The sequence below is a fragment of the Choloepus didactylus genome, chromosome 27 (genome assembly GCF_015220235.1).
Source record: "Choloepus didactylus isolate mChoDid1 chromosome 27, mChoDid1.pri, whole genome shotgun sequence".
Lineage (NCBI taxonomy): Eukaryota > Metazoa > Chordata > Mammalia > Pilosa > Megalonychidae > Choloepus > Choloepus didactylus.
The window spans coordinates 3,317,294-3,341,312 of record NC_051333.1 but is presented as its reverse complement, the minus strand read 5'-3'; the positions used below and the strand labels follow the sequence as shown (position 1 = coordinate 3,341,312).

The 24,019-nt window shown below is 59.9% G+C and overlaps 1 protein-coding gene and 1 long non-coding RNA gene across 3 annotated transcripts; one reads left to right on the top strand and one right to left on the bottom strand.

The window, feature by feature from the left end:
• Positions 1–694: 694 nt before the first annotated feature.
• Positions 695–18,927, bottom strand: PPP1R12C (protein phosphatase 1 regulatory subunit 12C). 2 transcript variants are annotated; one of them, XM_037820067.1, is made up of 22 exons: positions 18,593–18,927; positions 15,424–15,554; positions 15,229–15,347; positions 9,374–9,533; positions 6,431–6,575; positions 6,259–6,333; positions 5,254–5,327; positions 5,052–5,179; positions 4,398–4,471; positions 3,984–4,142; positions 3,784–3,851; positions 3,169–3,300; positions 2,944–3,034; positions 2,769–2,852; positions 2,637–2,697; positions 2,449–2,534; positions 2,317–2,357; positions 2,129–2,201; positions 1,912–2,016; positions 1,661–1,711; positions 1,468–1,518; positions 695–1,384 (listed from the first exon to the last, which is right to left on the bottom strand). In XM_037820067.1, exons 1-22 carry the CDS (start codon positions 18,902–18,904, stop codon positions 1,298–1,300), a joined length of 2,307 nt encoding a protein of 768 aa, XP_037675995.1. In that variant the 5' UTR covers positions 18,905–18,927; the 3' UTR covers positions 695–1,297. The 2 variants fall into 2 exon arrangements, with proteins under 2 accessions (XP_037675995.1, XP_037675996.1); XM_037820068.1 differs by having other exon boundaries at positions 2,449–2,531.
• Positions 18,928–20,117: 1,190 nt separating this feature from the next.
• Positions 20,118–24,012, top strand: LOC119521628. The gene is made up of 3 exons (XR_005214391.1): positions 20,118–20,236; positions 21,205–21,317; positions 22,250–24,012. It is a non-coding gene; the product is annotated as an uncharacterized LOC119521628 (long non-coding RNA).
• The last annotated feature ends 7 nt before the right edge of the window (positions 24,013–24,019 follow it).

Here is a 24,019-nt window from a genome sequence, read left to right as displayed (position 1 = left end):
TCTCATTACCTTGAAGGCTCTTCCCCAAATACCAACATGGCTCATTTACTGTCCTCAAGTATTTGCTTCTGCCAGCTTTTCAGTAAGCACACACAAACGTACCCACACCCCAGCCTCCTAAGCCCTCTCCCTGCTCCTCCTCCACACTACCCAACCTAAATACACTCATTTCACCACTGGCTGCCTTCCTTCCTAGAATGTATCAGACACCTGCCTGTCTTGCCAGCAAGAAGGACAGAGCCTAGCAAGCAGAGTAAGGAGTTGGTAAGCACGTGGCTGGCTGCCCCACCTTGGAGAAGGCTCCCGCTCAGGCCCAGCCAGCTGGTGCCACACACCCACACACCTCACATGGTCGTATCGTCCCAGATTCTCAGAGTAGCCAGCATTCCAAATTTTGTGAATTACCCTAAATTTCAAATGTTGGCAGTTTAGTCAAATTCATTTTAAAAGCACTACCTAAGCTGTTCCTGGCCTGACACTCAATCTCCAGGATCTCACCTCATCAGCCTCTCCCGACCACTTTGCTTGCCACCCTGCCAGCCCTAGCTTGGGGCCTATGTACAAACTGGTCACTCTTCCTGAAGCAACCTCCTGGCACCTGTGAGCACCTATGCATCCCTCAACACCCCACCCAAATGGCCCTGTGGCTTGGTCACTGACACTCACACCCCCAAGAACTTCCCCATCTCCAGGCTGGGGAAGCAGCCGTTGAGTGGCAACTTCACTTCTTTTATTTGTGGTACTGTGCTTTGTCTCTTGAAAATACCTTCTCCCCCTGCCCCAGACAGTGGGTGGGGAGGGGGCAGCAAAAAATAGAAGACATCCCTCCCTATTGCACATGGATGAAGCCCTCAGAAAAAACCCAGGCCCCTATATACAGGCCCGCCTGGCTGAGGCCGAGCAGGGCTCTTGGCACATTCTTGGATCCCTGTTCAGGTGGGGAGGGGGGCTGAGGTGACCTCACAAGTGATGTGGGGGCCTCCAGGGCAGCTACTCTGGTCCCTGGCTTCTGGTCCTTGCATTCCCTGGTCCTCGGTTCCTTCTTGGTCCTGCCTCCGGTTCCAGGCCCCTCTCAGCAACATCCCCCTACAGAGCTCAGCCTCCCACTTCCATCCTGGACTCGGAGGCCCCTCTGGCTCCTAGGGACCCTGTTCTCCCCTCCTGGCCTAAAGGTCCTGAGAGGAGATTATGGCTTCTCAGATTCTCCCCCGAGCCCAGTCACTCGTGTTCACACGGGGGAAGGGGTGCGTGTGGTAGAAGCAGCTGTATAAATATGGGTGGGGGGCTTCCTGCAGAGTCACTTGGAAAGCTTGCTGATGACGCGGATGAGGGCTGCGTTCTCGTCCTTGAGCCGCTGGTTGTCAGCCCGAAGGTCGGACAGGGCCTGGGGGTAGGGACCCGTCGCACGTGGTGAGCCCATGGCCGCCCAGGCTCCACCCTCACCCAGGGCTCCCCTCTAGCATCCACCTTCAGCTCCTCCTCCAGCTCCGAGGCCTTTCGCTCCAAAGCTCGGCGCTCCTGGAGTAAACCAGGAAAGATGGCAATTAGGGAAGGGCCGAAAAAAGGCTCGAGAGCCAAGTCAGAAGGTCAGGGTGGCCCCCTTGACCCAGACCCGCGGAAGCTAGGGATGCGCCGGCCCCACCCACCGGGCCCTACTCACGAATCTCTCCAGCTCCAGAAGGGCGGGCCTCTCCGCAAAGCGCTCCTGCCTCTGGAGAGGACCGGGAAAGCACAGGGGTGAGAGAAACCCCAAACCACCGGCCGGGAAGGGGACACGGCCCGGCTGAGGGCCAGCCCCTCCCCCCCCCCCCCCCGCCCCGGACGCCCACCCAAGACCACGGCTCCGCCCACTTCCTGCCCGCCCGCCCCCGCCCCTTGGTGCCCCCGCCCACTCCCTCCCCCGGGCCGGACCTGCGTGGCGCGCTCCAGCGCCACTTTGAGCTGGGCCAGCCGCAGCGTGGTCTCGGTCAGGGCCTCGCGAAGCCGCTCGTTCTCCCGGCGCAGCTCTGCGTACAGCTGGGGCAAGGGGGGCGGCCAGGATCAGGGCCTGCCAGGTGGGAGGCAGGGGCTACGCAGGTAACGGGCAGAGGAGGGGGCGGTAACGGCGGTCGCGGGGCGTGACTCGCACCTTCCTGAAGCCGCCCGCTGGCTCCGGGGATCCTGGCTCGGGGTCGGGGTTGAGGTCGCGCTGGGGGCGCTGCCTGCGGGACGAGGGCCGGCCATCCGGAGAGACGGGGCCGAGACAAAGCGAGGCTCAGAAGGCGCGGCCCACCCACCCCGCCGCGGCCCGGCCGCCTGCCCCGCTCCGCCCCGTACCTGGATTCGGGGCTGCGGTCCGCCGGCTCCGCCTCCTCCCCCTGCGGGCACGTGCGGTTCAGCGCGAGGCCGCGGGGCAGCCCGAGCCCCCGCCCCGCCCCGGGCGCCCCCAGCCCCAGCGCTGCCCCTCACCTCCGCAGGTCCTCTCCGCTCCTTGCCGACCCTGCAGGGCTCCGGGACGGCCTGTGGTCCCGGCCCCTGCCCGTCGGGCGCCTCTGCTGGGGGAGGGCCCGGAATCAGCACACACACGGCCCCCCATCCCCTGCCACGTCAGGGTCCCGGGGGGAACCCCAGCGGCCCTCCCAGCGGGCCGTCCTCACCTCTCGGGACAGGGCCGTCCGAGTTCTCCACCCCGGGGACCCGGGGCCGCCAGGAAGCGTCCTGCAGAGACGGGCAGCAAGTCAGAGGCCGAGGGGGCTGCGGGCCCGCCGCCCCACCACACGCCCCCTCACCGCGCTCTGCAGGGACGAGCCGCCGGGCTCCGGGGCCTGCGCCGCCACCTTCTCTGCCTCCTTCAGGTCCGTCAGGGTCACTCCCTGGCAGGAACGCGGGCGGTCAGGGCACCCGGCGGCCAGGGCCCAGCCCCCTCCCCCTCGGCCCCGCGCCCCGGCCCGTGCGGCCCCGCACCTGGGTGGACCTGCGGGACTGGCGCATGAGGCGGGAGCGCGCTTTCCGCTGGGACTCGGATTCCTCGTCCCGCACGGGCATCTGGTAGGACCTGCTTGGAGACCCCGACGTCAGGGAGGGCTCCTAGGCCCTGTCCCCTCCGCGGCCGACACCCTCCAGCTCCCGGAGACCCTGGGGCCACCTCCCGCGCCCCGGGGCTGTGGGGGCCGTGGCTTCCTCCCCCACCTCCGACGGTCCCGGAGGTCGGCTGGGGGCCCCGAGGGGGATGCTGGGTCGCTGGGCTTCACGGAGGGCTCAGGCTCGGGCGCCCCGGGAGGAGTGCGGTTATCCAGAGCTGGAGGCGCGGGGGGCTCACACCTGCAGAACACACATGCCCCAGCTCGCGCTGTGTGCCTGGCTTTGGCACAGGGCAGTGGACACAAGACACAAATCATCTCTGCCCCCATAGTCACATTTGAGTGGAAAGGGTGCAAAGTAAACAGCCACGAAAATAAAAACAGTTACAGGAGAGCTCAGCAGGAAAAAGTACACTGGAGAAACTGCCAAGAAGGTGGCTGGGAGGGTGCGTGTGCCCAGGCTGCTGCAGTTTGAGCAGGGTGGGCAAGGAGGGAGGGGGACGGGGTGGGAGACAGGCAGAGGTGATGGGAGGCCAGACCAGCTAGGGCCTCGGAAACCAGAGTAATGACTTGAGCTTTTACTATGTGGCACATAAAGGGAAACTGAGGCAAAGAGTAGTGGGAAGGGGCCAGACCCCAGAGAGGAAATGGACTTGCTCCATTTGACAAGACTGGAGCTCAGAGCTGCCTCCCACCCCCAGAAGGGCCCAGTCCTGGCACTCACAGGGCAGGGGGCTCGAGCACCTTCCTGGAGTGGGTGGGGGTAATTCTGGCAAGACGAGGCTCCTTGACCTGTGGAGGGAAAAGAGGCGGGAAGGGGAGCAGGACATCAGCCGGGTCAGGTGGGGTCAGGTCAGGCAGGGTCGGTCCTGGGGGCACCCCCTCCTGGGCTGGGCAGGCCTGGCCCTCTCCACCCCAGCTCACCTGAGTGGGGGTCCCCTCGAGCCGAGAGGAGGAAGCTGAGCGCTGCAGCCCAGCCCCAGGGGTGCCCTCGGCCGCCTGCCTCTCTGGGGGGCCCAGGGCACCCGAGCTCCCCATCTTCTGGAGGCAGAAGCGCCTGGAGAAGGGGGCCTCTTGAGACAGCTGGGAAAGGAGGGAAGCCTCAGTTATGGAGAAGAACCATTCGCCCCTCAGAGACCCTCAAGTGTTACCCCAAAGACCACCACATGCTACAGTTCGCACCAGGCCTGGGGCAGGCACAGATGACACAGTTGGGTGGCCTGGAGGATTCTGGGGGCCGCAGGCTTCACCCTGACCACCAGACAGGTCCACAGGCCTCAGGGCACCCCCTCCCTCCCCCCATACCCCAACATGACTCCTCAGGGCACCCAGGCTCACCAGGAGGCTCTTGGGGGAGCAGGGAGGTGGAGAGGAGACTCCGTTGAGGGCTCTGGGTTCTGCAGGGGCTGGCTCTGTGGGGCAGGAAGACACGAGTCGGCCTCCAGCCCCCTCCCTCAGACCCGGGGGTCCAGGCCCCCAGCCCCTCCTCCCTCAGACCCGGGGGTCCAGGCCCCAGCCCCTCCTCCCTCAGCCCCGGGGGTCCGGGGCCCCAGCCCCCTCCTCCCTCAGCCCCGGGGGTCCGGGCCCCCAGCCCCTCCTCCCTCAGACCCGGGGGTCCGGGCCCCCAGCCCCCTCCTCCCTCAGCCCCGGGGGTCCAGGCCCCAGCCCCTCCTCCCTCAGCCCCGGGGGTCCAGGCCCCCAGCCCCCTCCTCCCTCAGACCCGGGGGTCCGGGCCCCCAGCCCCTCCTCCCTCAGCCCCGGGGGTCCGGGCCCCCAGCCCCCTCCTCCCTCAGCCCCGGGGGTCCAGGCCCCAGCCCCTCCGCCCTCAGCCCCGGGGGTCCAGGCCCCCAGCCCCCTCCTCCCTCAGACCCGGGGGTCCAGGCCCCCAGCCCCCTCCTCCCTCAGCCCCGGGGGTCCAGGCCCCAGCCCCTCCGCCCTCAGCCCCGGGGGTCCAGGCCCCAGCCCCTCCTCCCTCAGCCCTGGGCCTCTCACCAGTGGGGCCTTCGTCTCCCTCGTCCTCGTCCTGGATGGGTGGCCCCCCTGCCCCCTCAGGCCGGCGCTCCTTGGACAAGTCCTGGAGGGAAATCTTCTCGCGGCTGCTCAGCCGACACACGGAGCTCCTGGTGGGAAAGGGGGTGGGGTCTGAGCCTGGGGGCGCTTCCGAGGCCCCCAGCAGCCCGGGCCCCCCTCCTACCTGCGGTGCTTGCTGCTGGAGGTGCCCTGTGGCTCCTGGGCCCGGATCTGGGAGGCTTCCTTCTGGTTCCGCAGCTGCGGGGAGGGCAGGGCTGTGGGGGGCAGCACACGGAACACGGGGCCCCTCTGTCCACACCCCAGCATTGTGCCTCCCATAGGGCTAGGCCTGAGAGCTCAGCCCTGGGTGGTGGTGGAGGCTCTGCCTGCTTGCCCTGCAGTTTCCTCCACCCTGCGAAGGCACCTGGAGGCGGTGGCAATGCAGTTGTCACAGGCCACCCTCCTGCCTCTCCTCGCAGGGCCAGCCCTCAGGGACAGAACCCTAATCTCCAGGGAGCACCCTGACATCCTGTGCCCCCCTCGTTGCAATCCCCATGACATCTGTCTCCCCGTTGCAATCCCCCCACTGCTCCCCCTTGCCCTCAAGGGAAGCCCCACTCTTCGGCCTGGCTTCGAGGCCCTCGGGGCCTGCCCTCTGCCCCCTGCCCAGCCTCCCCCACCTCCTGCCCCTGGGCACCCAGAGCACCTCCCAGCCTGCAGTGCCCTCAGCCCCATGTGCCCCAGCCTCTGGGAAGTCTTCCTGAGTTCAGCAAGCCATGACTGGGACCTTTTCCTCCTCAGCCCGTCAGCCCTGAGACCCCAGATGCTCCCTGTGGCAGGTGGCCACTGCCCATCTATAAACAGAGGCTCTGTCTGCCCACTGACTAGCCCCCAGACGCCCCGAGAGGGTCTGGCCCAGGGGCCTCGGGAGCCATCCGGGCACCTAACAGTTCCTGCTGCCAGCCAGGCACGGCCTCAAGGCTCTGCTAGTGACACGTGCTCCTCTGTGCTCGATACCTATGCACACGTGGCTCAGGCACAGGTGCAGGTTGGCTCCCCAGAGGCAGACCCCCACCCGCACGCTCTCTCGGCCACCTGTGCCCTGCACCCCACACTGCCCGGCTGGGTCCCTCCTCATGGCCTGCAATGCTGAGGGGAGAGAGGGTGGCCCCACGGCCCCGCAACTCACGTCCTCCTGCTTCTGGGCCAGCTCCTCCAACAGGCTCAGCACGTCCTCGTCGGCGAGGTCACAGGGACGCTGCCCCTGGGGGGTAGGGGGCAGGTGGAGGGGGCTGTGGGGGGCCCTCCCCAGGGCGCCGGCCCTCCCAGGGGCTCCCCCGTGGCCCCTGCCCTGTCCTCACTGCGTGGGTCAGCGAGTCCATGCCCCCGCCGTGCTCAGCCAGCAGGCGGCAGGCGTCCTCCACGCCCCAGTGGGCCGCAGCATGCAGCGGTGTCCAGCCGTCCCCGTCCCGCAGCTCCGGGTCGTAGCCAGCCTGGAGGAGCAGCCTGTGGGCCAGGGGGCAGGGTAAAGGGCTAGGGGCCACCCCGGCCGGGCCGGCTGTGAATCGGTTGGTAGCGAGCCGCTGCCCAGCGCCCCCCACAGGCCCAGGCCCGACCCCGCTGTGCGCGACCCGGGTGTGAGCAGGGCCTTTGGAGACACTGCCGTCCACGGGAGGGTGGGCATTGTGAACGGGTCCCTGAGGACGTGATTAGTTAGGACCAGGGTGGGTCTGACCAGCACAACTGGAGCCCTTACAAGGAGAGGAAACATGGACACAGGGACACAGAAGCAGACAGGGCACGTGGCAGGGGCAGGGCGGAGCTGCCTCCAGATGCCCCGACTGGGAAAGCCTTAGCCTGCTGCCCCCGGATGGCAGACTCCGAGCCCCAGAACCAGGAGGTGAGAGGCGCCTGTGGCTGAGCCGACCTGGATGGGGGGTCTGTGACAGCCCCTGGCAAGTGACCCCCCTTCCCAGGACCCAGCAGCTAAAAGTCCAGCCTGGCCCAGGGGTGGCCCCAGGGTCAGCTCTCCCATCACACCTGGGTGTGGGCGCAGCCCAGGCCAGCCTCCAAGCCTGGGGAAAGGATGGGACTCCAGAGGGGCTGCCCTGGGGCAGGAGAGCTCTGGGAACCTGCTGGCCTGGAGCAGTGGCGCCCAACAGGGGTTTCCAGGGGAGCTGCCCCCACAGACGGCTCCGCCGCAAAGAAACACCACACAGCTCCCCCACGTTCCCGCTGGCTCCCTGGACACACACCCCCTCAGTCCCTCTCGGCAGAGGCCACCTCCTGGCCCCGCTGGCCTGACCACCAGGTGCCACACAGGCCTCATCCTCGTCACAGCCGCTCGGTCCATCCACCCCACGTATCCTTCTAAGCCAAGTGTTCTCAGCTGGGATGCAGCTGCCCTCCAGAACACATCTGGCTGTCACTAGTGGAGGGTGCTTCTGGCTCCGCATGGCAGAGGCCAGGGATGACGCCAACACCCGCAGTGCCTGGACGGCCCCTGGCGCAGAGCGACGGTGGGAAGCCGGCCCTGGGCCCTGTGCCTCCCGACGGGACCAGCTTCCCACTGGCCGTCTCCCCCAGCAAGGCCGAGCTGTGCACGGCCCAGGCCCTGTGCAACTATTGCGTCCCCAGTGCCTAACAGGCTACTGGCAAAATCGGCCGCGCCAAATGAACAACATCAAACAAAGCCAAACCTCTGGACTCCCAGCGATCCCCAGTGAAGAGAATGTCAGCCACGTGCTTTTAAGCAATGCCGCCAACAGACCTGACTGTGAACATGAGCCCACGGCAAAGTACGGAAATTACAGCCACTGAGCGTTCCTAGGTTCCAAGTCCCTAGAGGCTGCGGTGGAGGGCGAGGCTGCCCAACGCCATCGGCTCTCGTCCCCCACTGACAGCAGCGCTGCCGGGTCTCCCCGGCTCCCTGCAGCCAGGAGCAGGCAGAGGGGACGTCAGCACAAGTGGTCTGCACCGCTTCTGGACAATTCTCTTAAGAAGCATGGCCGTTCACTCCCTTTCCCCTCACCCCTTGCCAGCTGTCTGGGAGGCAGATGCAATGGCAGGAGATGAGGCAGCCATATGGGCTCAGAGATGGAAGCCATGGTCCGAGGAGGACACGGGCTCCAGGGCTGGGCACATTGCCCACCTGACCATTCAGTCTCCCGTCCGCCTGCCATGCGTTGGCTGGCTCAGTGATGTGCACGTGGCCACAGGGGTCCCAGGAGCATCAGACCTGGGGCTGTGGTGGAAATACGAAGGAAGAGGTGCTCTGATCCAGCCGCAGGTGTGCCTGGCGCCACGGGCGGCTTAAAATGAACCAGCAGAGGGACAAAGTCATCTCAGCTCCATTTTCATGCCAAAAAGTAAAGTACAGCATCTCGAAAGGAGCGGAGAGAGCTGGCGAGGTCCATCCAGAGGTGAGAACCATAACCAACCACTCTAGCAGAAAAGGATGAGGGAGCCAAATGGGCAAAAGCGAGACCCCAAACCAGTATGAGAATTAAAAAGGAATTGTGAATGATGATAATTTAAGATATGAACGCACCAAGATAGATGGGTGGAGGGACGGAAGGAGGCCAGGACAAACAGACAGGTAGGTATGTAGATAGGTGACAGATCAATGACAGATGGAATGATACGGCAAACATGACAAAATGTTGAACGTTGGTGCGTTAGGGTATCTGGGTAAAGGGTACACTGGAGTTATCTGTATGGGTCTTATGCTATTTTTGCAACTATTGTGTAAGTTTGAAATTATTTTCAAAATAAAGTTAAATATAAATATATACATACATAGACACAGACACACACACACACATGCACACTCTAAAGAACCTAACTTTGAAATATATAAAATAAAAATGAACAGGACTACAGAAAAGAAACCGGCAAATCCACAACCTTGCTGCCCTCCTCACACGTCTGACAGAATAAGCAGGAGGGAAAACCGCTGGTGATGCTGAAGATGTAAACAGTGTGATTCCACAACTAATAACCCTCTTACAACACTGTACCTGGCAACATATTCCTTCCCACCTTACATGGACTGCAAACTTACATAAAGCGAACAGCAGAGCAACGAATTCTCAAAGACCAAAATGACACAGAACACACCAATGACCCAGTGCGAGCGATGACCAGAAAATCCCGGCCTCCTGGAACACAACATACGCGAGAACCCCAGGTCACAGTCAGGGGACGTTTACAGGTGAGTGACGGCAGAAGTGCCGCATCTGGAGGGAGCTGTGAACCTTGGGGCGCCGCTGGAGGAGGGGAACGGGAGGGCAGGGCCGGCTCACCTCATCACCTCGATGTAGCCCTTGGCCGCGGCCACGTGCAGCGCCGAGGCCCCCGTGCGCGGGTGCCGGGCCTCGGGCATGGCGCCGCCGTCCAGCCAGCACCGTGTGTCGTGGAGCAGCAGCTCCTCCTCGGCCCGCTTGGCCGCCTCTACATCCACACCTGGGAGGAGGAGAAGGGTGAAGGGGTGAGGTCCACAGCCCGGGGGTCTCAAGCAGGGACGCGGGCTTAGGGGTCACAGCGCGGCCCCTCCCGGCGGCAGCCTGGACAGGAAACCCGTGGCTGCAGCTGCCTCTGGGGCCCCCGCTGGGCCCTGGGGGCTGGACCGGGCAGCGGCCTCTGCTCCACGGAGGGGCCGGGAGAACGGAGAGCACCGGCCCCTTCCTGCCGTGACCTCTTCTCCTCCACAATGAGCCCAAGGCTGGCGGGGCGAGCCGGGCATCTGAGTACCCCCAGCTTTTCTTACCCCCACCTTACCCCAGCGTCGGCGCATCACCACGATCACCGTGATCCCTCATTAGTGAAAACCAAGCAGAAAGCCCCCACACGGAGGTCTGGCCGTCAGGACCAGCGCGACAGTGTCCTCCCACCCGGGAGCTAACGCCCGGTCACAGCCCAGCGAAGGCAGACCCCGCCTGCTCGCTCGCTCACCAAGTCCCCGATTCCCGGCCGGCTCCACGGGAAGCTTTATTGCATTTGCAGAGGCAGAGGGCAAGCTGCGAGTTAAAATTAAATGAGCTGATTCTGGATCAAAACAGGCAACCTTTTGGAGGCCAAAATTGCACCTAACTGTCCGCTTTCACCGATATTGCTTATTCTTCCGCGTGCTGCACAGAGACAAGAGCCCAACGGGCTTCACTAAGGAATGTGCAGTCTTCCTCCAGAGAAGTTTATTTTTCTTTTATTTTTTCAATTGTGAAAACCTCCACACTCACCAAAGTACTGTATAAAGCTGAGCTGTCCTGTCCACCAGCCACCAGTGTGCACTGGAAACGTGGCTGGTCCGAACTGAGATGGGCTGTCAGTGTAAATTACGCACCAGATTTTGAAGTGTGAAAAAAAAATGTAAAGTTGCACACAAATGATTTTTTTATATTGATTTACATGTGGAAATGGCAATGTTTTGGACATACTGGGGTTAAATAAATTGCTAACATTAATTTCACCTGTTTCTTTTTCCTTTTTGAGGTACCTGAAAATCTAAAATTACATTTGTGGCTCACACTCTATTTCCATTTGGAGGTTCCCAGCCCCTCACTGCTGCAGACAACCCCGTGATGGACATTCTTGTCCTCAGGCAGGAAAGCCTCTCTCGGGAGGCCTGGGACTGCAAGTGCCCAAAAGCTGGGAATGCAGAGCTCAGGGCATAGAATCCCCACAAACCGCCACCTGCCCTAAAAACTCAAGAGGATGCACACAGCAGACGCTCCTGCCCCCAGGTCCTTCCACGCTCTCCTGCCCAAGGGGGCAGGTAAGGACCATCACAAATTTGTTTTCCATTAACGTGCACTTTGTTACACTATTTCTTCATATTTTTATATTATAAACCTCTGCGACACATGCATAAATGGGATCTGAAATACGCAGCTGCGCAGGGCGCAAGATGGGGTTCCTGGGTTCCCCTGAGCACATCCGCCTGGGACCGGGCTGCAGCCTGGCACCAGTGGACTCTGGCTTATGTTCTGATGGCCCAGGGTGGGTAGAGGCTGGGGAATACTGGGGATCCAGGGACACCCCCCCGCCGGCTCCTCCTCTGTCATTTCTCTAAAGGGAGTCACATGCCACTCAACATGAAAGTGTGTTACTTCCGGCGGGAGGGGAGGCAGGGTTTACTAGATTTTGTTCAACAACCACAGTTGGTATTCTTTGGCATGTTGGTACATGTCCTGAAATTTGTCCGTGTCTCTAGGTACAGCTCTCCACTGGGGGTCAGCAAGCCCCAGCCTGCAGGTGGGCCACCTGCTTCTGTACATGAAGTTTTACTGGCACATGCCCCACACCCTCACCTTTATGTATTGTCTGTGGCTGCTTTCCTGCTACAACGGCAGGGCCAAGACGTTGCACCAGCATGCAAAGCAGAAAATGTGTACTATCTGGCCCTTTACAGAAAAAGCTCGCTGACCCCGGCACTAGATCATTTGTTCACTGATTTGTTGATTTACCGGTTCTCCTTTTGGAGGTTCCCAGCCCCTAACTGCTGCAGAGAACCCCGTGATGGACATTCTTGTCCTCAGGCAGGAAAGCCTCTCTCGGGAGGCCTGGGACTGCAAGTGCCCAAAAGCTGGGAATGCACAGCTCGGCTTTATCAGATGATGCCAAAAACTATTTTCCAAAGTGGACGTACCCACCAACACTCCTACCCCCAGAAATGACGCTCGGAACCATCTGACTGCCGATGCTGCCTCTCTTCGGGTGACACCCCGTGATCTGTCTTGGATGCTGGGATTCCAAGGGAGATTCGAGTTTCCTTCCTGCCCAGGCTGTGTCCCTGTGGGTCCACCCACAGCCCTACAGAGCAAAGCAGCAGTGGGTCCCTTCCGTGTAGGGCACCACACTTGGGTCAGCGTGTCCCTGGGCCTGCCCCCTCGGCTGGGCTGGGAAAACAGCGTCCACAGATCAGCTACTGCTTGGGCCTGCCAGCCCCCTTCCCCACTTCTGCAGGAACAGTATCTGAGCTCCCTGTACCTCTGTTTTTGCCCCACATGGTTCTGATGTGGCTGAACCCAAGGCCTGGTTCCAGGGGTGGGCACATCACTGGACCTGACCATCCTTCTTGCCCCAGTGTCCAGCTCAGGGGCAGGATATGACTGAGGTGGCCCAACGAATGTCATACAGGAGACCCTGGCTGGAAATACTGAGGAGGCCTTAGTTAGCCAGGATAGAAGCCTCAGCTCTTAGGAGCAATGCTAAGTGCCTCCCTGAGAGAACCTGCCTAAGAATGAAGTCAGTGCAGAGTTCAGAGAGACTTTGCTTGTGCCCCTGGATCAAATTGTGCCTGAAACCCGTAAGCCCTAGACTCCAGCTGTAGCAGCCCATATGCTGCCTGTTGAACTGGGTTCCTGACACTAGCAGAGTCATGCCTAATTTAGCATCTGAGTCACCGGGAACAGAAGCCTTAAAACTGGCTCCTCAGGATCTCACCTGCAGGGGTGTGCTCCAAGCAAGAGGTGGGGGGCTGACCAGACCAGACCCTCTCAACGAACAAACAACTCGGAAAGGAAAGCAGCAAGTGCAGCAGGGGCAGCACCTGAGGAAGGCTCGGGAGCAGCACACCCTGCAGCGTCCACACCGTGACCACACCTTCCTCCTCACCTAAGCCTTCGCGCACAGCTGCACCCACCCCCTCCGGGAGCCCCCAGCCTCTGCCTCCATCTCCTCAGCTCTGCTGCGGGTCCTGTCCTCTCCCGGTCCCTGATGTGAGGGTTCCCAGGGGTGCAGACAGCAGGCACCTGCCTGGGTACCTGGCACGCCCAGGAGGGCTCTCCAGACGCAGATGCCCCAGGTGGAGGCCACAGCCCCTGCCCTCCTTGCAGCAGGGTGCGGCCCTGCAACCAGGCCGTCGCCCCCACTCCCACTGAGACTGCGTGTGAAGGAGTGTCCCGGGGATGCCCGGCCCAGGCCCCGGCTACAGACGTGGAGGGGGCGGCGGCCTCCCGCCGGCAGCCACAGCGGAGGGTCACCCTGTGCCATCCTTAGCTAGCAGCCCGCCCCTCTCCGCAGCCAGCACATCCTCCCCCGGCCTCCTCCCTCCAGAGGGGAACACGAGCCCCTAAAGCTGGGGCAACTTCTGTAGGAAAACACTCAACCCGGCACAATGCCAGAGACCACAGATCCCCTGAAGGCCATGCCGGGAGCCTAGGGGCCCAGAGACCCCAGGTAAAGACCCCCAGACTACAGTGTGTGCGCGGCAGAACTCAGGCTTATACCCAGACCCTCGGCCCTGGAGCCCCCAGATGTTTTTTCTTTTAAATCAGTAACATAAATTCAACACAAACATTTCCATTTTAACCACTCTCAAGTGCACGAGCAAGTGATATTAATCACATGCACTGCTGTGCCACCATCACCAACCGTTACTAAAACTTTTTCGTCACCCCAAAGAGAAACCCTGTACCCACTGGGCATCAACTCCCAGCCCCTGGCAGCCTGGACTCTCCTCGCTGTCCCTACAAATTTGCTTCTTCTGGGTATTTCGTATAGGCAGAATCATGTGCTACCTGTCCACGGTTCACTTTCTAACTACAAAGGGAGAGAGACCTGCAGAGCAGGCCGCCCAGCGGAGCCCCAGAACCAGGCCGCCTGGGTTCCCACCACCAGGAATGAGAGGCACTGCCCCCCACCTGGCTCCTGGTGAGACGCACTGACAAATGCACGGCTGCGGCCCGTCTCGAGGAACCGGGCGGCTCCAAAGGCAGGGACACCCTGAGAACAGCCAGCCTGGACCCCTCCGAGATGCCAGTGCCGTGGGAAACAAAGAAAGGCAAGGGCCTCTTCAAGATGGGGGCTAAAGCGGCATCACAACCCAGCACAGGTGAGGGCAGAACTGGATTCCAAACTGAGGGCAGGAGAGCGCGTCTGTGGGAGGAGCGCAGAGATGGGACCCTGCATTAGGCGTCCTGCCGTTCGACCAGCGGGTAACGATGCTAACTTTCCGACTGTGGCTGGGAAGAAGGTCTTCCACTTGGGGATACTTGCAGAAGCATCAGGGACTACAGGTTACAAGGTCTGCAACTTACTCTCAAAATGGTCCATCAACCAAAAAGACATGTGTCTGTGCATATATGTGCATACACACATGTACGTTTATACCCGTGTGTGTACACAGAGAAGAGAGAAAACGCACGCACGAGCCCACAAACATGCCAGGAAGGAAAAAAGCTGACGAATCCATATTGTATGACTCCGTTTACGTGAAATGTCCAGAAGGAGACTCTAAGAAGACAGAGCAGACCAGTGGTTGCCAGGGGCTGGGGGGATGGGGGACTGGGGGTGACGGCCAGGGTGGGGTTCCTTTTTGGGGTGATGAAAGTGTTCTGAGATTGACGGGGTGGTGGACATACAACGCTGTGAAAGCACGAAGAGCCACTGAACTGGCTGTGTTAAGAGGGTGAGCTGCGGGGCGGGGGAGCGATCTCTGTCGGGGAAAACTGACCACGGCTACACGGGCACTCCCTGTGATACTGCGGCACCTTTCCTGAGTTTGACGTCTTCTAAATAAAAAGCCAGGTGGAGTGGGGGAACCCAGTTCTAGCCCTGACTTGCCCCGGCCCCGCCTTACCCACCGCCCAGGCACCCTCCACGCAGCCCCGCTGGACCTTGGCGAGTCCGACACTGAGCCCGACCCGGGCCGCACAGGATGGATCCCAGACGCACGGTGACTGCGCCTGACCCTGTGCTTTCAGCCAGGAGGGGAGGGGTGGTCCCAGGCCCCTTCAAGAACCTGCCAGAAGCAACGCGCCCTCTCCCTAAAGCAGCGAGCACCACGGAGGGGTCCACAGACCCCACGGGAAGAACCCGTTAGCCCGGCGTTCCTCCATCCCCTCAACAGACACTCCGTCCCCCGAGAACACGGGAGGGGGCCCCGGCAGGGGCACCTCCGACCTCTGGATGACCCTCCTCTCTCAGCCGCAGTTCCACTGGTGACTCAGGGTCAACAACTCCGGCCACCGCTGGTTTGCTCATGATGGCCCAGCAGAGGCCCAGCACCTTATGCAGTTACCACCTGGAGGGAGGTGCGCCCCATGTCACAGGTGAGGAAACTGAGGCACAGTGGCTGCCAGGCAGTACGAAGGCAAAGCTCAGGACCGCAGGCGGGTGAGGCGGCACCCGCACCACACAGACGACACCCGAGGCCCACCTCGGCGGGCGATCTCCGCCCGTAGCAGCCCCTCCATGGCGTCCGACTCGGCCAGGTCCAGGGGCAGGTCCCCATCGCTGTTGACAGCGGCAATATTGGCCCCATGGTTCAGGAGGTACCTGCAGGTGGGCAGGGGGGTGGTCAGTCAGGGAGGACAGGTCCAGCCCTCAGGCACGGCCCTCAGCCCTTCCTTACCTGGCGATGTCCAGGTAGCCGCAAGAGGCAGCCACGTGCAGGGGCGTCCAGCCCTCGTTGTCAGCCTGGTTCACCGTGGCACCCTGCTCCACCAGGAAGCCCACCACCTCCAGGTTCTCATCGATGCAGGCCTGGGGGGCAGGCACAGGACACTGTCAGCTCACCCGTCGGACTGCCAAGGTGAGACTCCCAAATTCAGACCAGTGAAACAGATCCAGGGCCAAGGAAGCAAGAACTTCAAGGAAACAGATGCCCACGGCCCTGGGAGGGAGACGCCCCAGAGGGCACCCAGCTGTTCTCCCCAGGGCACCCTGGCTTCCCAGGGGTTGAGTCGGCCAGGCACCCAGAGCTCAGGGGAGACAAACCCAGGCCAGAGGGCTTCCCAGGGAGGAGGGGGCTGGGGGGATCTGTGCCCCTGGGTCTGAGGGAGGAGGGGGCTGGGGGGATCTGTGCCCCTGGGTCTGAGGGAGGAGGGGGCTGTGGTCTGGACTCCTGGGTCCCGGAGGGGGAGGGGCTGGGCCTGGGCTCCAGGTCTGAGGGAGGAGGGGCTGGGGGCCTGGGCTCCTGGGTCCTCAGGATAAATTACCCCCCAACCCCCTCCACCTCCAGGCCTCCCATCTGGTGAAGGGGGGAGGCAGCTATGAGGCCAAGAGCATGAAGTCATGGAAACTCGGGCTGTGAAAGGGGGGCCACACGTGCCCTGGGAACGGGATGAACTCTGGGCTCCGTTTATGTCTACCCGGTTGTCATGGCGATGGGGGAGGGGGGCAAGGAGGGAGATGGGCTTTTCCCTTTCAAGGCCCTGACGCAGCACAGGATCCATGTGAACGATGCCTGAGACCTGGGCACCAGGATCCAAAACTCCAGCCGCAGCCCCTCCTCCCTCAGACCAGGAGCCCAGGCTCCCAGGCCTCCCCTCCCAGACCCACCAGCATCCCGGCCCCCAGACCCCCCACTAATAAATAAGGCAATCTGCAACTGGGGTGCAGGGGAGGCCACCCGCCCAGTCAGGTGGCTCACAGACCCACCTGAGGTAGGGGCTGAAACCTGAGAACTAGAGGGGGCACGGCAGGGCAGGGCTGCTGCTCTGGGGCTTGGCCCAGGCAGGACTGAGGACAGAACACACAGCCCCAGACACAGGAGTCCCTCAAAGACGGAGGCCAAGCGTCCCAGAATGCCTGCGACCAAGGGACCTCCTGGGGCTTTCAGTGCCCAAACCAGGACAGTCCCAGACAAAGCAGGGGGAGGGGGCCACCCTACACCCAGAGCTGACACAACCCCAGCCCCCCTCCCCGCGGCAGGCACGTGCGCCTCCAGACCTCCTGCAGAGCCCTGGGGAGGACTGGGAGGGAGGTGACACCTCCCCCCCCAAAAAAGGCAGCTGAGGGTCAAGGCCAGAGCCACCTTCTGCAGGGGCCAGGTCAAGGGGAGGGTCTGAGGGACCCTTTAGGGAAGGTGCAGGGAGCCAGGACCATGGGACCCAGCATCTGAAGCTCCTCTCCCGGGCTGGCCACCAGGAAGGCCTGCCTTGGGGAAAGGGACCCTGCTCTGGGTGGAGGAAAACGTTACTGGAGTCTCTGTAAAGAGTAGACCTGGGAGGAGAAAGGAAAGGGGGGTGGCATTTGGGCCAGGGGGCAGCAACCCCCCCATGAACACCTATGATGTGTCCTGCCTCCTGTGGGGTCTTCTGCGTATACAACCTCCCTCCTCCACCACGGCCTTGCCAGGGAGGGGCTGCTGGCCCATTCTACAGATAAGGAAATTGAGACCCAGAGAGGAAAGACATTAGGGCAAGGCCATAAAATTCAGGGGCTGAGATTACAAGTTAGAAATGACTGATTCTGATTCGGCTTTTCCTGAGCTGCTCCTCTTCCTAGGGGATCCTCAAGCATCCCCACGACCTGTCAAGCTTTCCTTCCGAGCAACCTCCATCACTAACCGCCCCGCCTTCCCCCCAGGGTTCCGACAAGGAGAGGCCTGGGGACTCCAAGACGTGGAGGTCTATGCCCAGAGAAGGAAGCTGCTGTCAGATGACAGGAGCTGGACCAACATCAGGAGACCAGGAGGGACAGAGCCTGGGGGGTGGGGGGATATGGGGTCCTTCTGTGGCCTTTCCTTTCCCAGGTGGCCTCATCAGAGTGGCAGCAGCAGGCAGAGGGATTGCAAAAGGGCCTAGAACCAGAGAAAATCCTCAGGGCATGAGGGGGCTCCCATGTGGTGACACAGGAACCTGGGTGACTTGGCGAGAGCACAGGGACCCAGGTGGTAGAAAGAGAGGACTTACAGGGTTCTGGAACCCTCTGGAAAGTGACAGAACAGGGCCTGGGAGAGAGTGCACATCCGTGGGAAATGGAAGCTGCCTAAATAAAAGGAGAAGTGACCCAAATCCACAGAAGTGGAGAAAGCAAGACGAGCAGAAGACAGAAAGGTGGCCCAAAGCCAGGCACAGGTGATGCTCGAAGGTTGCAGGCCCAGGAAAGGGAAGGAGAAAGAGGGGGAGAGAAGCAAGCGCCTGGAGAAAGAAAACACTCCTGAGGCCCGAGGTAGGCGGCAAGAGGTGGCACAGGCCCCAGGAGGACGCGGAGGAAACCACCCGAATTAAGAGAGCTGGGGGAGAGTTAGCCTGAGGTGACCCATACAAGACAAAGATGTGTCAAGAGAACAAAGTGGTACAGAGCCCAGGAAGAGAAATGGTTCAGGAAAAGGCATCCCCAGGCAGCAACAGACGGCAGAGAACAAGCGGGAGGAGGAGTGGGAGGGAGGGAGACCCCAAGACAAGCGCACTGAAGATCTGGGCCCCTCCAAAGAGCTGGCCCAGGCGGGAGACCGGGGTGGCCGGGAAAGAGGGGGACGCAACTCAGCGAAAGTGCTAGTCCACGCCTGGAAAGGGGAAGCGATAGAGCGGAGCCGGCCCAAGTACGGCTGGAAGAGGTGACCCAGACTCAGGAAAGAAGCGGCACAAGCAGAGCTGGAAGAAGTAAGCGGCACAGGCGAAAGGGGGACGGGGGCCCGGCAAGCGCCAAGCGGCGACGACCACCACCACAGACGTGGCCCGGACTGAAGCCGCCAGAGATGGCCCAGACACAAGGAGGAGCAACGCAAGGCGGCAAAGACCGGGGCGGCTGGAAACCGGGCGCTCGAGGCCGGGAGCGGGGCGCGGGGCGCTGACCTGGTGCAGAGCGCTGATGCCGTCGGCGTTGGTGGAGTCGAGCACGGCGCGGGCGGGCGGCGGGGCGGCGGGGCCGGACTCGGGGCCGGGGTCCGCGCGCAGCATCAGGCGCGCCTCGTCCAGGTCGCCGCCCGCGCAGGCCGCCAGGAACTCGGCGGCGCGCTCGAAGCGGACGGTGCGAGCGCGCCGCTCCCCGGGGCCCGGCTCGGCGCCCCCCCGCGCCCCCCACTGCCGCAGCTGCTCCCGCCTCCGCTCGCGGGCTGCCGCCGCCGCCGCCCCGAGCCCGGCCCCCAGCCCGTCCTCGTCCGACATCGCGCCGCCCGCCGCCCCGCGAGCGGAGGCCCGAACCGCCGCCGCCGCCGCCGCCAGCCCCGGGGGCCGCCGGGAACTACCGCTCACCCGCGCCGCCCGAGGGCTCTCCGGTCCCCGCCCGGCGTGATGACGTCGCGGCACCGCTCCTAGGGTACTCTGGGAAATGGAGTCCGCGGTCCAGAGGCCGCCGATGGCGATCGCTTTTGGGGCGGGGTCCTGGGGGTTGCTGGGAAACAGAGTCCATAAGCGGAAGTTGTTAACGGTAATTTTCTGAACTAGCTGTGCCCCGAAGCACAACGGAAAGTCAGCAACTCCGAGCGGTAAAATGGAATGGACATCGCCTGATGGAAGGAAATGCCCCGGGGAGAGCTGGGAAATGGAGTCTGGAGGCTGGAAGTGTGCTCCAGGGCATGCTGGGAAATCTAGTGCATATATAAAGGAGACGCGTCAAGCCCTGGGGGCGGGTGAGAAATGCGTCATAACCCGGAAGTTCCGAGAGCTGTAGGACGAAATTGTCCACGCCCCTTATCATCTGCCCATATAGTATTATATAATTTACTTAATTTGGGTTTTTTGTCTGTTCCCCTCCCCGACTAGAAATAATCCACGAGGGCAAGATTTTTGTCTTCCATATTCACTACTTTATTCCCGGGGCGTAGAACTGAGCCCGATAGTACGGAGCGAAGATATTGTTTGAATGAATTAATGAAGAGATTCCCGGGTCGTGGGAAAGCCGGGGCACTGTGGGAAATGTAGTCTGCAGCCCAGAAGCCGTTAAAGACGATTCACTTCTCGTGTCTCCCCCGGGCTCGCCCAGGGCAGGCTGAGAAATAAAGTTTGCGTACGGAGTTTTATGGGCATGCTGGGAAATGTAGTCCGCAGGGCCACGCCCCTAAAGACACAGCCGGGGCCAGGCAGAGTCCCAAGTCACCCCCAGAAAATCAGGCTCAAAGACAAGACTGGACAGAGTTCACTATGACCGCACGCTGGACAATGGAATCAGAAGTCCACAGTCCTTAGGGGCAACCCATGGATCCGACCGGGAAAAGGAATCCACGGAGACTGGATCCACCGTGACGCCTCCCAGAGCCTTCCTGGGCAGCCCTCCTCCCGTTCTCGTCCGGGGCCGTGGGGCACGCTGGGAAATGTGGTCCAGGCGCCAGCACCCTCGCAAGCCATGCTGGGATTTGTAGTCCAGGACGAGAAGCTGGAGTAGGTTTGGATGGTGAATGGCTTCGTGGTAGACCAGCATGACTGAGCACGAAATAATCTTCACCTCAAGTACCCTGCCCCAAAATCCAAATCGGGAAGGATGCAGGCACTTTGAGACAGGTACAGAGATACATAGAAATCTTACAGAAAGGGGCTGAAATGTGGGCAGAGGAAACGGATTGTTTTTTTTTTCTGCAAGGAATCTTGGAGCACCCACCCACTCTGAAGTCTTTGGCCTGTGCAAAGAAATGAAATGCAAATCCCATGAGGCCAGGGGAGTGCTGCCCATAGATATGAAGGGCACAGTGGTGCTAGTGGCTCTTGGGATGTGTAGTACATGAGCCCCACATTTCCCAGCCTACACCAAACCCCCCTTCCCCAGGGACACTTGTAAAGGCAAGAGGTAAATCTTCAGTGTGCTTTTGTGGGTGGTTGTGGTTTTGTGTGTTTCTATGCATGACTGTCACCCATTGTAATTGTGCATATTTGTGACTGTGTCTGTAGCTGGGGTGTATGTGTGCTTGTGCTGATGTTTGTGTGTGTATGTATATTTTTGTGACTTATTATTTATTGCTGGGCAATGCAATCTGCAGAATCTGCCCAACCCACACAATGAACTCTGAGAAGTGTCCCTACCATAAACTCTATTAGCAACCTTTGCATTAACTGCTATTTAGACTTCAACCTCTACAAAAAAGATTATATTCTACTACAACAGTCAAGAATTCTGGCTCTGCATTAGACAGTCCTAGGTTTGAATCTTGTCTCTGCCCCTTCCTAGCCTTGTGACTTGGGCCTTGTCCCTTTCTGTATACCTTCTGCAGTTGTTGTAATAATGCAAATAAAGTACCTAATGGGTAGGAGATGTTGGCTGTGTACATGCATCTTCATAGTCCACTTGTTAAAATTCTCCTCTGCTCTTTTCTTTTTCCATATTGAAGGAATTTAGCTTGTGAGGCCTGCTGTTTTCTCTCAGGGCTAGCAGGGGAATTTTAATGCTTAACCTTGGGATGGCACGCCCTCCTCACTGTTGGTGAAAATAACCTCAGAAAGATAATAAGAAGAAAATGTTCCCTCTTCCCCTGCAGTCGCAGAAAAACAGACACTAGTCTGCATCATAAAGATGGCACAGATAAAGGCGTGAACTGAAAACATTCACGGAAGTACCGAGTTTACCGTCCTGTCCAGTATAGAGAAAGAGGTACAAATATTATAAGCCAGTTCTGATTTCTGTTATTTCAAAACCGTCCTTAAAAGGGATATTTGCACAAAGAAGCCTTTTAAATGTAAGAGGGAGTTATGTTGCCAGTGATGCTGGCCTGCTTGCAACTTTCAAAAAGCTAAAAATTCTCCCTGGGTCCCCAAACCCACGCCAACAGGGAGGGGGCTTTGAAATTGTTAATCCCTCCAAGAACAGCATCCTCCCAAATGCATCCTTGGATATGGATGTAGGGATAATGGGCAAGGAAGAACCCCTGCCCTGAATGTAGGGATTAGCAGACAAGGGGTTTTGTCCCAGCATAGAGAACCGGGCTTTGCCAGATTTGTTAACATATTCCTCCCCGATCCTACCCAGTGACTGATGAGCCAGTATCCTCTTTTCCATATGGGAGTTGGTGGTAGGTTGAATTCTGCACCCCAGAAACACATGTTCTAAATCTGAATCCATTCCTGTGGGCGGGGACCCATGGTAAATAGGGCCTTTTGAGGATGATATTTTAAGGATATGGCCACCTGAATCAGGAGGGATCTTAATCCTATTACCGAAGGCCTTATAGAGAAGGTCAGAGAGAGAAAGCCTGGGGGAGAAGCAAGAAGCTGGAAGTCAACGGAACCCACACAAAAAAAAGGAGAAGACACGGCTGTGGGACAGAAAGGGCAGGAACACAGGGATCGCCGGCCACCAGCCCCAGCAGGCGAGAGTCCTCAGGGAGAAAGCAGCGCCTTGCTGAAGTCTCGAATTTGAACTTCTAGCCTCAAAACCAGGAGCCGATACACTCCCATGTGTAAGCCACCCCACTTCGTAGCATTTGTGATCAGGAAGCTATGACAGAGATTTTATTGAGGTTTCCTTGTTCCTTCCCCACCACTGAGGATTTTTTAGGGAGAGATAACTTGTCTTGGTGTTTATAGGATGCAGAGCCCCAGAGATACACCCAAAACAGGCTGGCAAGACTGGGCTGACCTCAAGAGCCTGGTTATCGTCCTCGGAAGCAGGTGGGTGTCTTCCATGTGCCAGAGCCACTGTCTCCTTCCTCAATAACAGAAACCTTATCACATTTGAGGTGACAAACCCAGCTAAAGAACCAGCCAAAAGTCCAGACTCCTTTGCAATTAGAAGTAGGGGTGGCCAATGAGGCGTAAAGGAACGTTGTTGAGTGGGGCTTCCAGAAAAGCTTTTTAAAGGGGGCTGATACAGCCGAAAGGTGCACGCTTTGGCCTTCTCACCTTCTGCCATCTTCCTTCCTGGAAAGCAGGTGTGATGGCCGGAGCTCCAGAAACCACATTGGGTCCCTGAAGCGACCTTGTGGACAGGGGCAGAGCATTTGGAGCTGCCTCACCCACCTGTGGCTGCCTACCCCGTGTCTTCAAGTTATGTGACAGAAAACAAACCCCTAATTTATCAAACGCACTGTTATTTTGGGCTTCTCTTACTAGCAACCAAACATAAGTTCTAAATGACAATATCAGCCTAGTATTCGCACAGAGTCAGGCTGTAGGAACACGAAGAGGGATTGACAGAATGATGAACAAAACCCTGGGAGCATGAGATCAGGCCAAAGTGCATGAAAGAAAAGCATGTAAGCCCTTCCTTACAAAAGAAAACCACTAGAGACCAACGGAGAGCCCACGTGGTGAGACCCCAGCCATCCCAAAGGAGGCCCTCATAGAGAAGCCAGCCCCGGCTGACCCGCCAGCGAGCCCGGCCGAGATCACCAAACCCAAACTGGATGAGCCAGCCACCTGAGCCCACCTGCAAATCAACCTGCAAAACCAGGCGCTAAATGCACAGCTGCTGTTTAAAGCTAGTGAGACTGGGGGCCACTTGTGAGGCAGCAAAAGCAAACTGTCGCCTTCCAAACAGGCAGTCACCTTCCAAGAGGCCCTTGAGCCTGTTGGTTGCGAAAGACATGCGAGTACAACAAGGTGCGGTGGGCACAAAAGTGGTGGTTTCGATGCAGCATCCTGCGGCAGGGACCACTGGCTGTCCTCCAGGGTGCAGTCTCTCCTCCTTTCTCATCGCAGTGCACCCCCGATTTTACATTTGCCGTCATTTCCCAGCCTCCCTGGTGAGCAGACATGACAATGAGATCCGCTTCTGCCAGCAGGATCTGCATGAAAGTGACCCTTTGACCGCTTTTTCCACTTCCTGTTGTCTGAAAAAGCCCGGTGGGAGCCACCTTAATCCATGGACAAAAGCAACACTCCAGGGATGGCGGATTCGCGGCAGGAGGCCTGGCTCTGAGCCCTGTGCCACATGGAGCCTTTGGTGGTCACCCCTCACCGCGCCCAGCCCCCCTCCCAGCCCCGGCAACCACTAAGGTGCTCTCCGTCCCGGAGGAGCTGCCTGTTCTGGGTTGTCCATATAAATGGGCTCGTTACAGTATTTGTCCTTTTGTGTCTGGCTTTTTTCACTCTACACAGTGGCTTCAAGGTTCTTTCCGCCCTGTTGTCAGGCACATCAGAACGTCATTCCTTTTTCTGGATGTGCCACGTTTTGTTTATCCACTCACCCACTGAGGGTTGGTTCCACTTTGGGCTGCTAAGAACATGCATGTACGAGTTGCGTGTGGTTTTGCTGTCATTTCCCTTGAGCATGTACCCAGGTGTGGAACTGCTGGGTCAGATGGTGACTCCAGCTTTGACTTTTTGAGGAACAGCCAGGCTGTTTTCCAAAGGGGC

Excerpts from the sequence above, each read along its gene's own strand:
- PPP1R12C (XM_037820067.1), bottom strand. The coding sequence starts at position 18,904 with ATGTCGGACGAGGACGGGCTGGGGGCCGGGCTCGGGGCGGCGGCGGCG. Across the intron at positions 2,358-2,448 it reads AGCGGAGAGGACCTGCGGAG|GGGGAGGAGGCGGAGCCGGC; the intron begins GTGAGGGGCAGC and ends ACGTGCCCGCAG. Across the intron at positions 1,385-1,467 it reads AGCTGGAGGAGGAGCTGAAG|GCCCTGTCCGACCTTCGGGC; the intron begins GTGGATGCTAGA and ends CCCTACCCCCAG.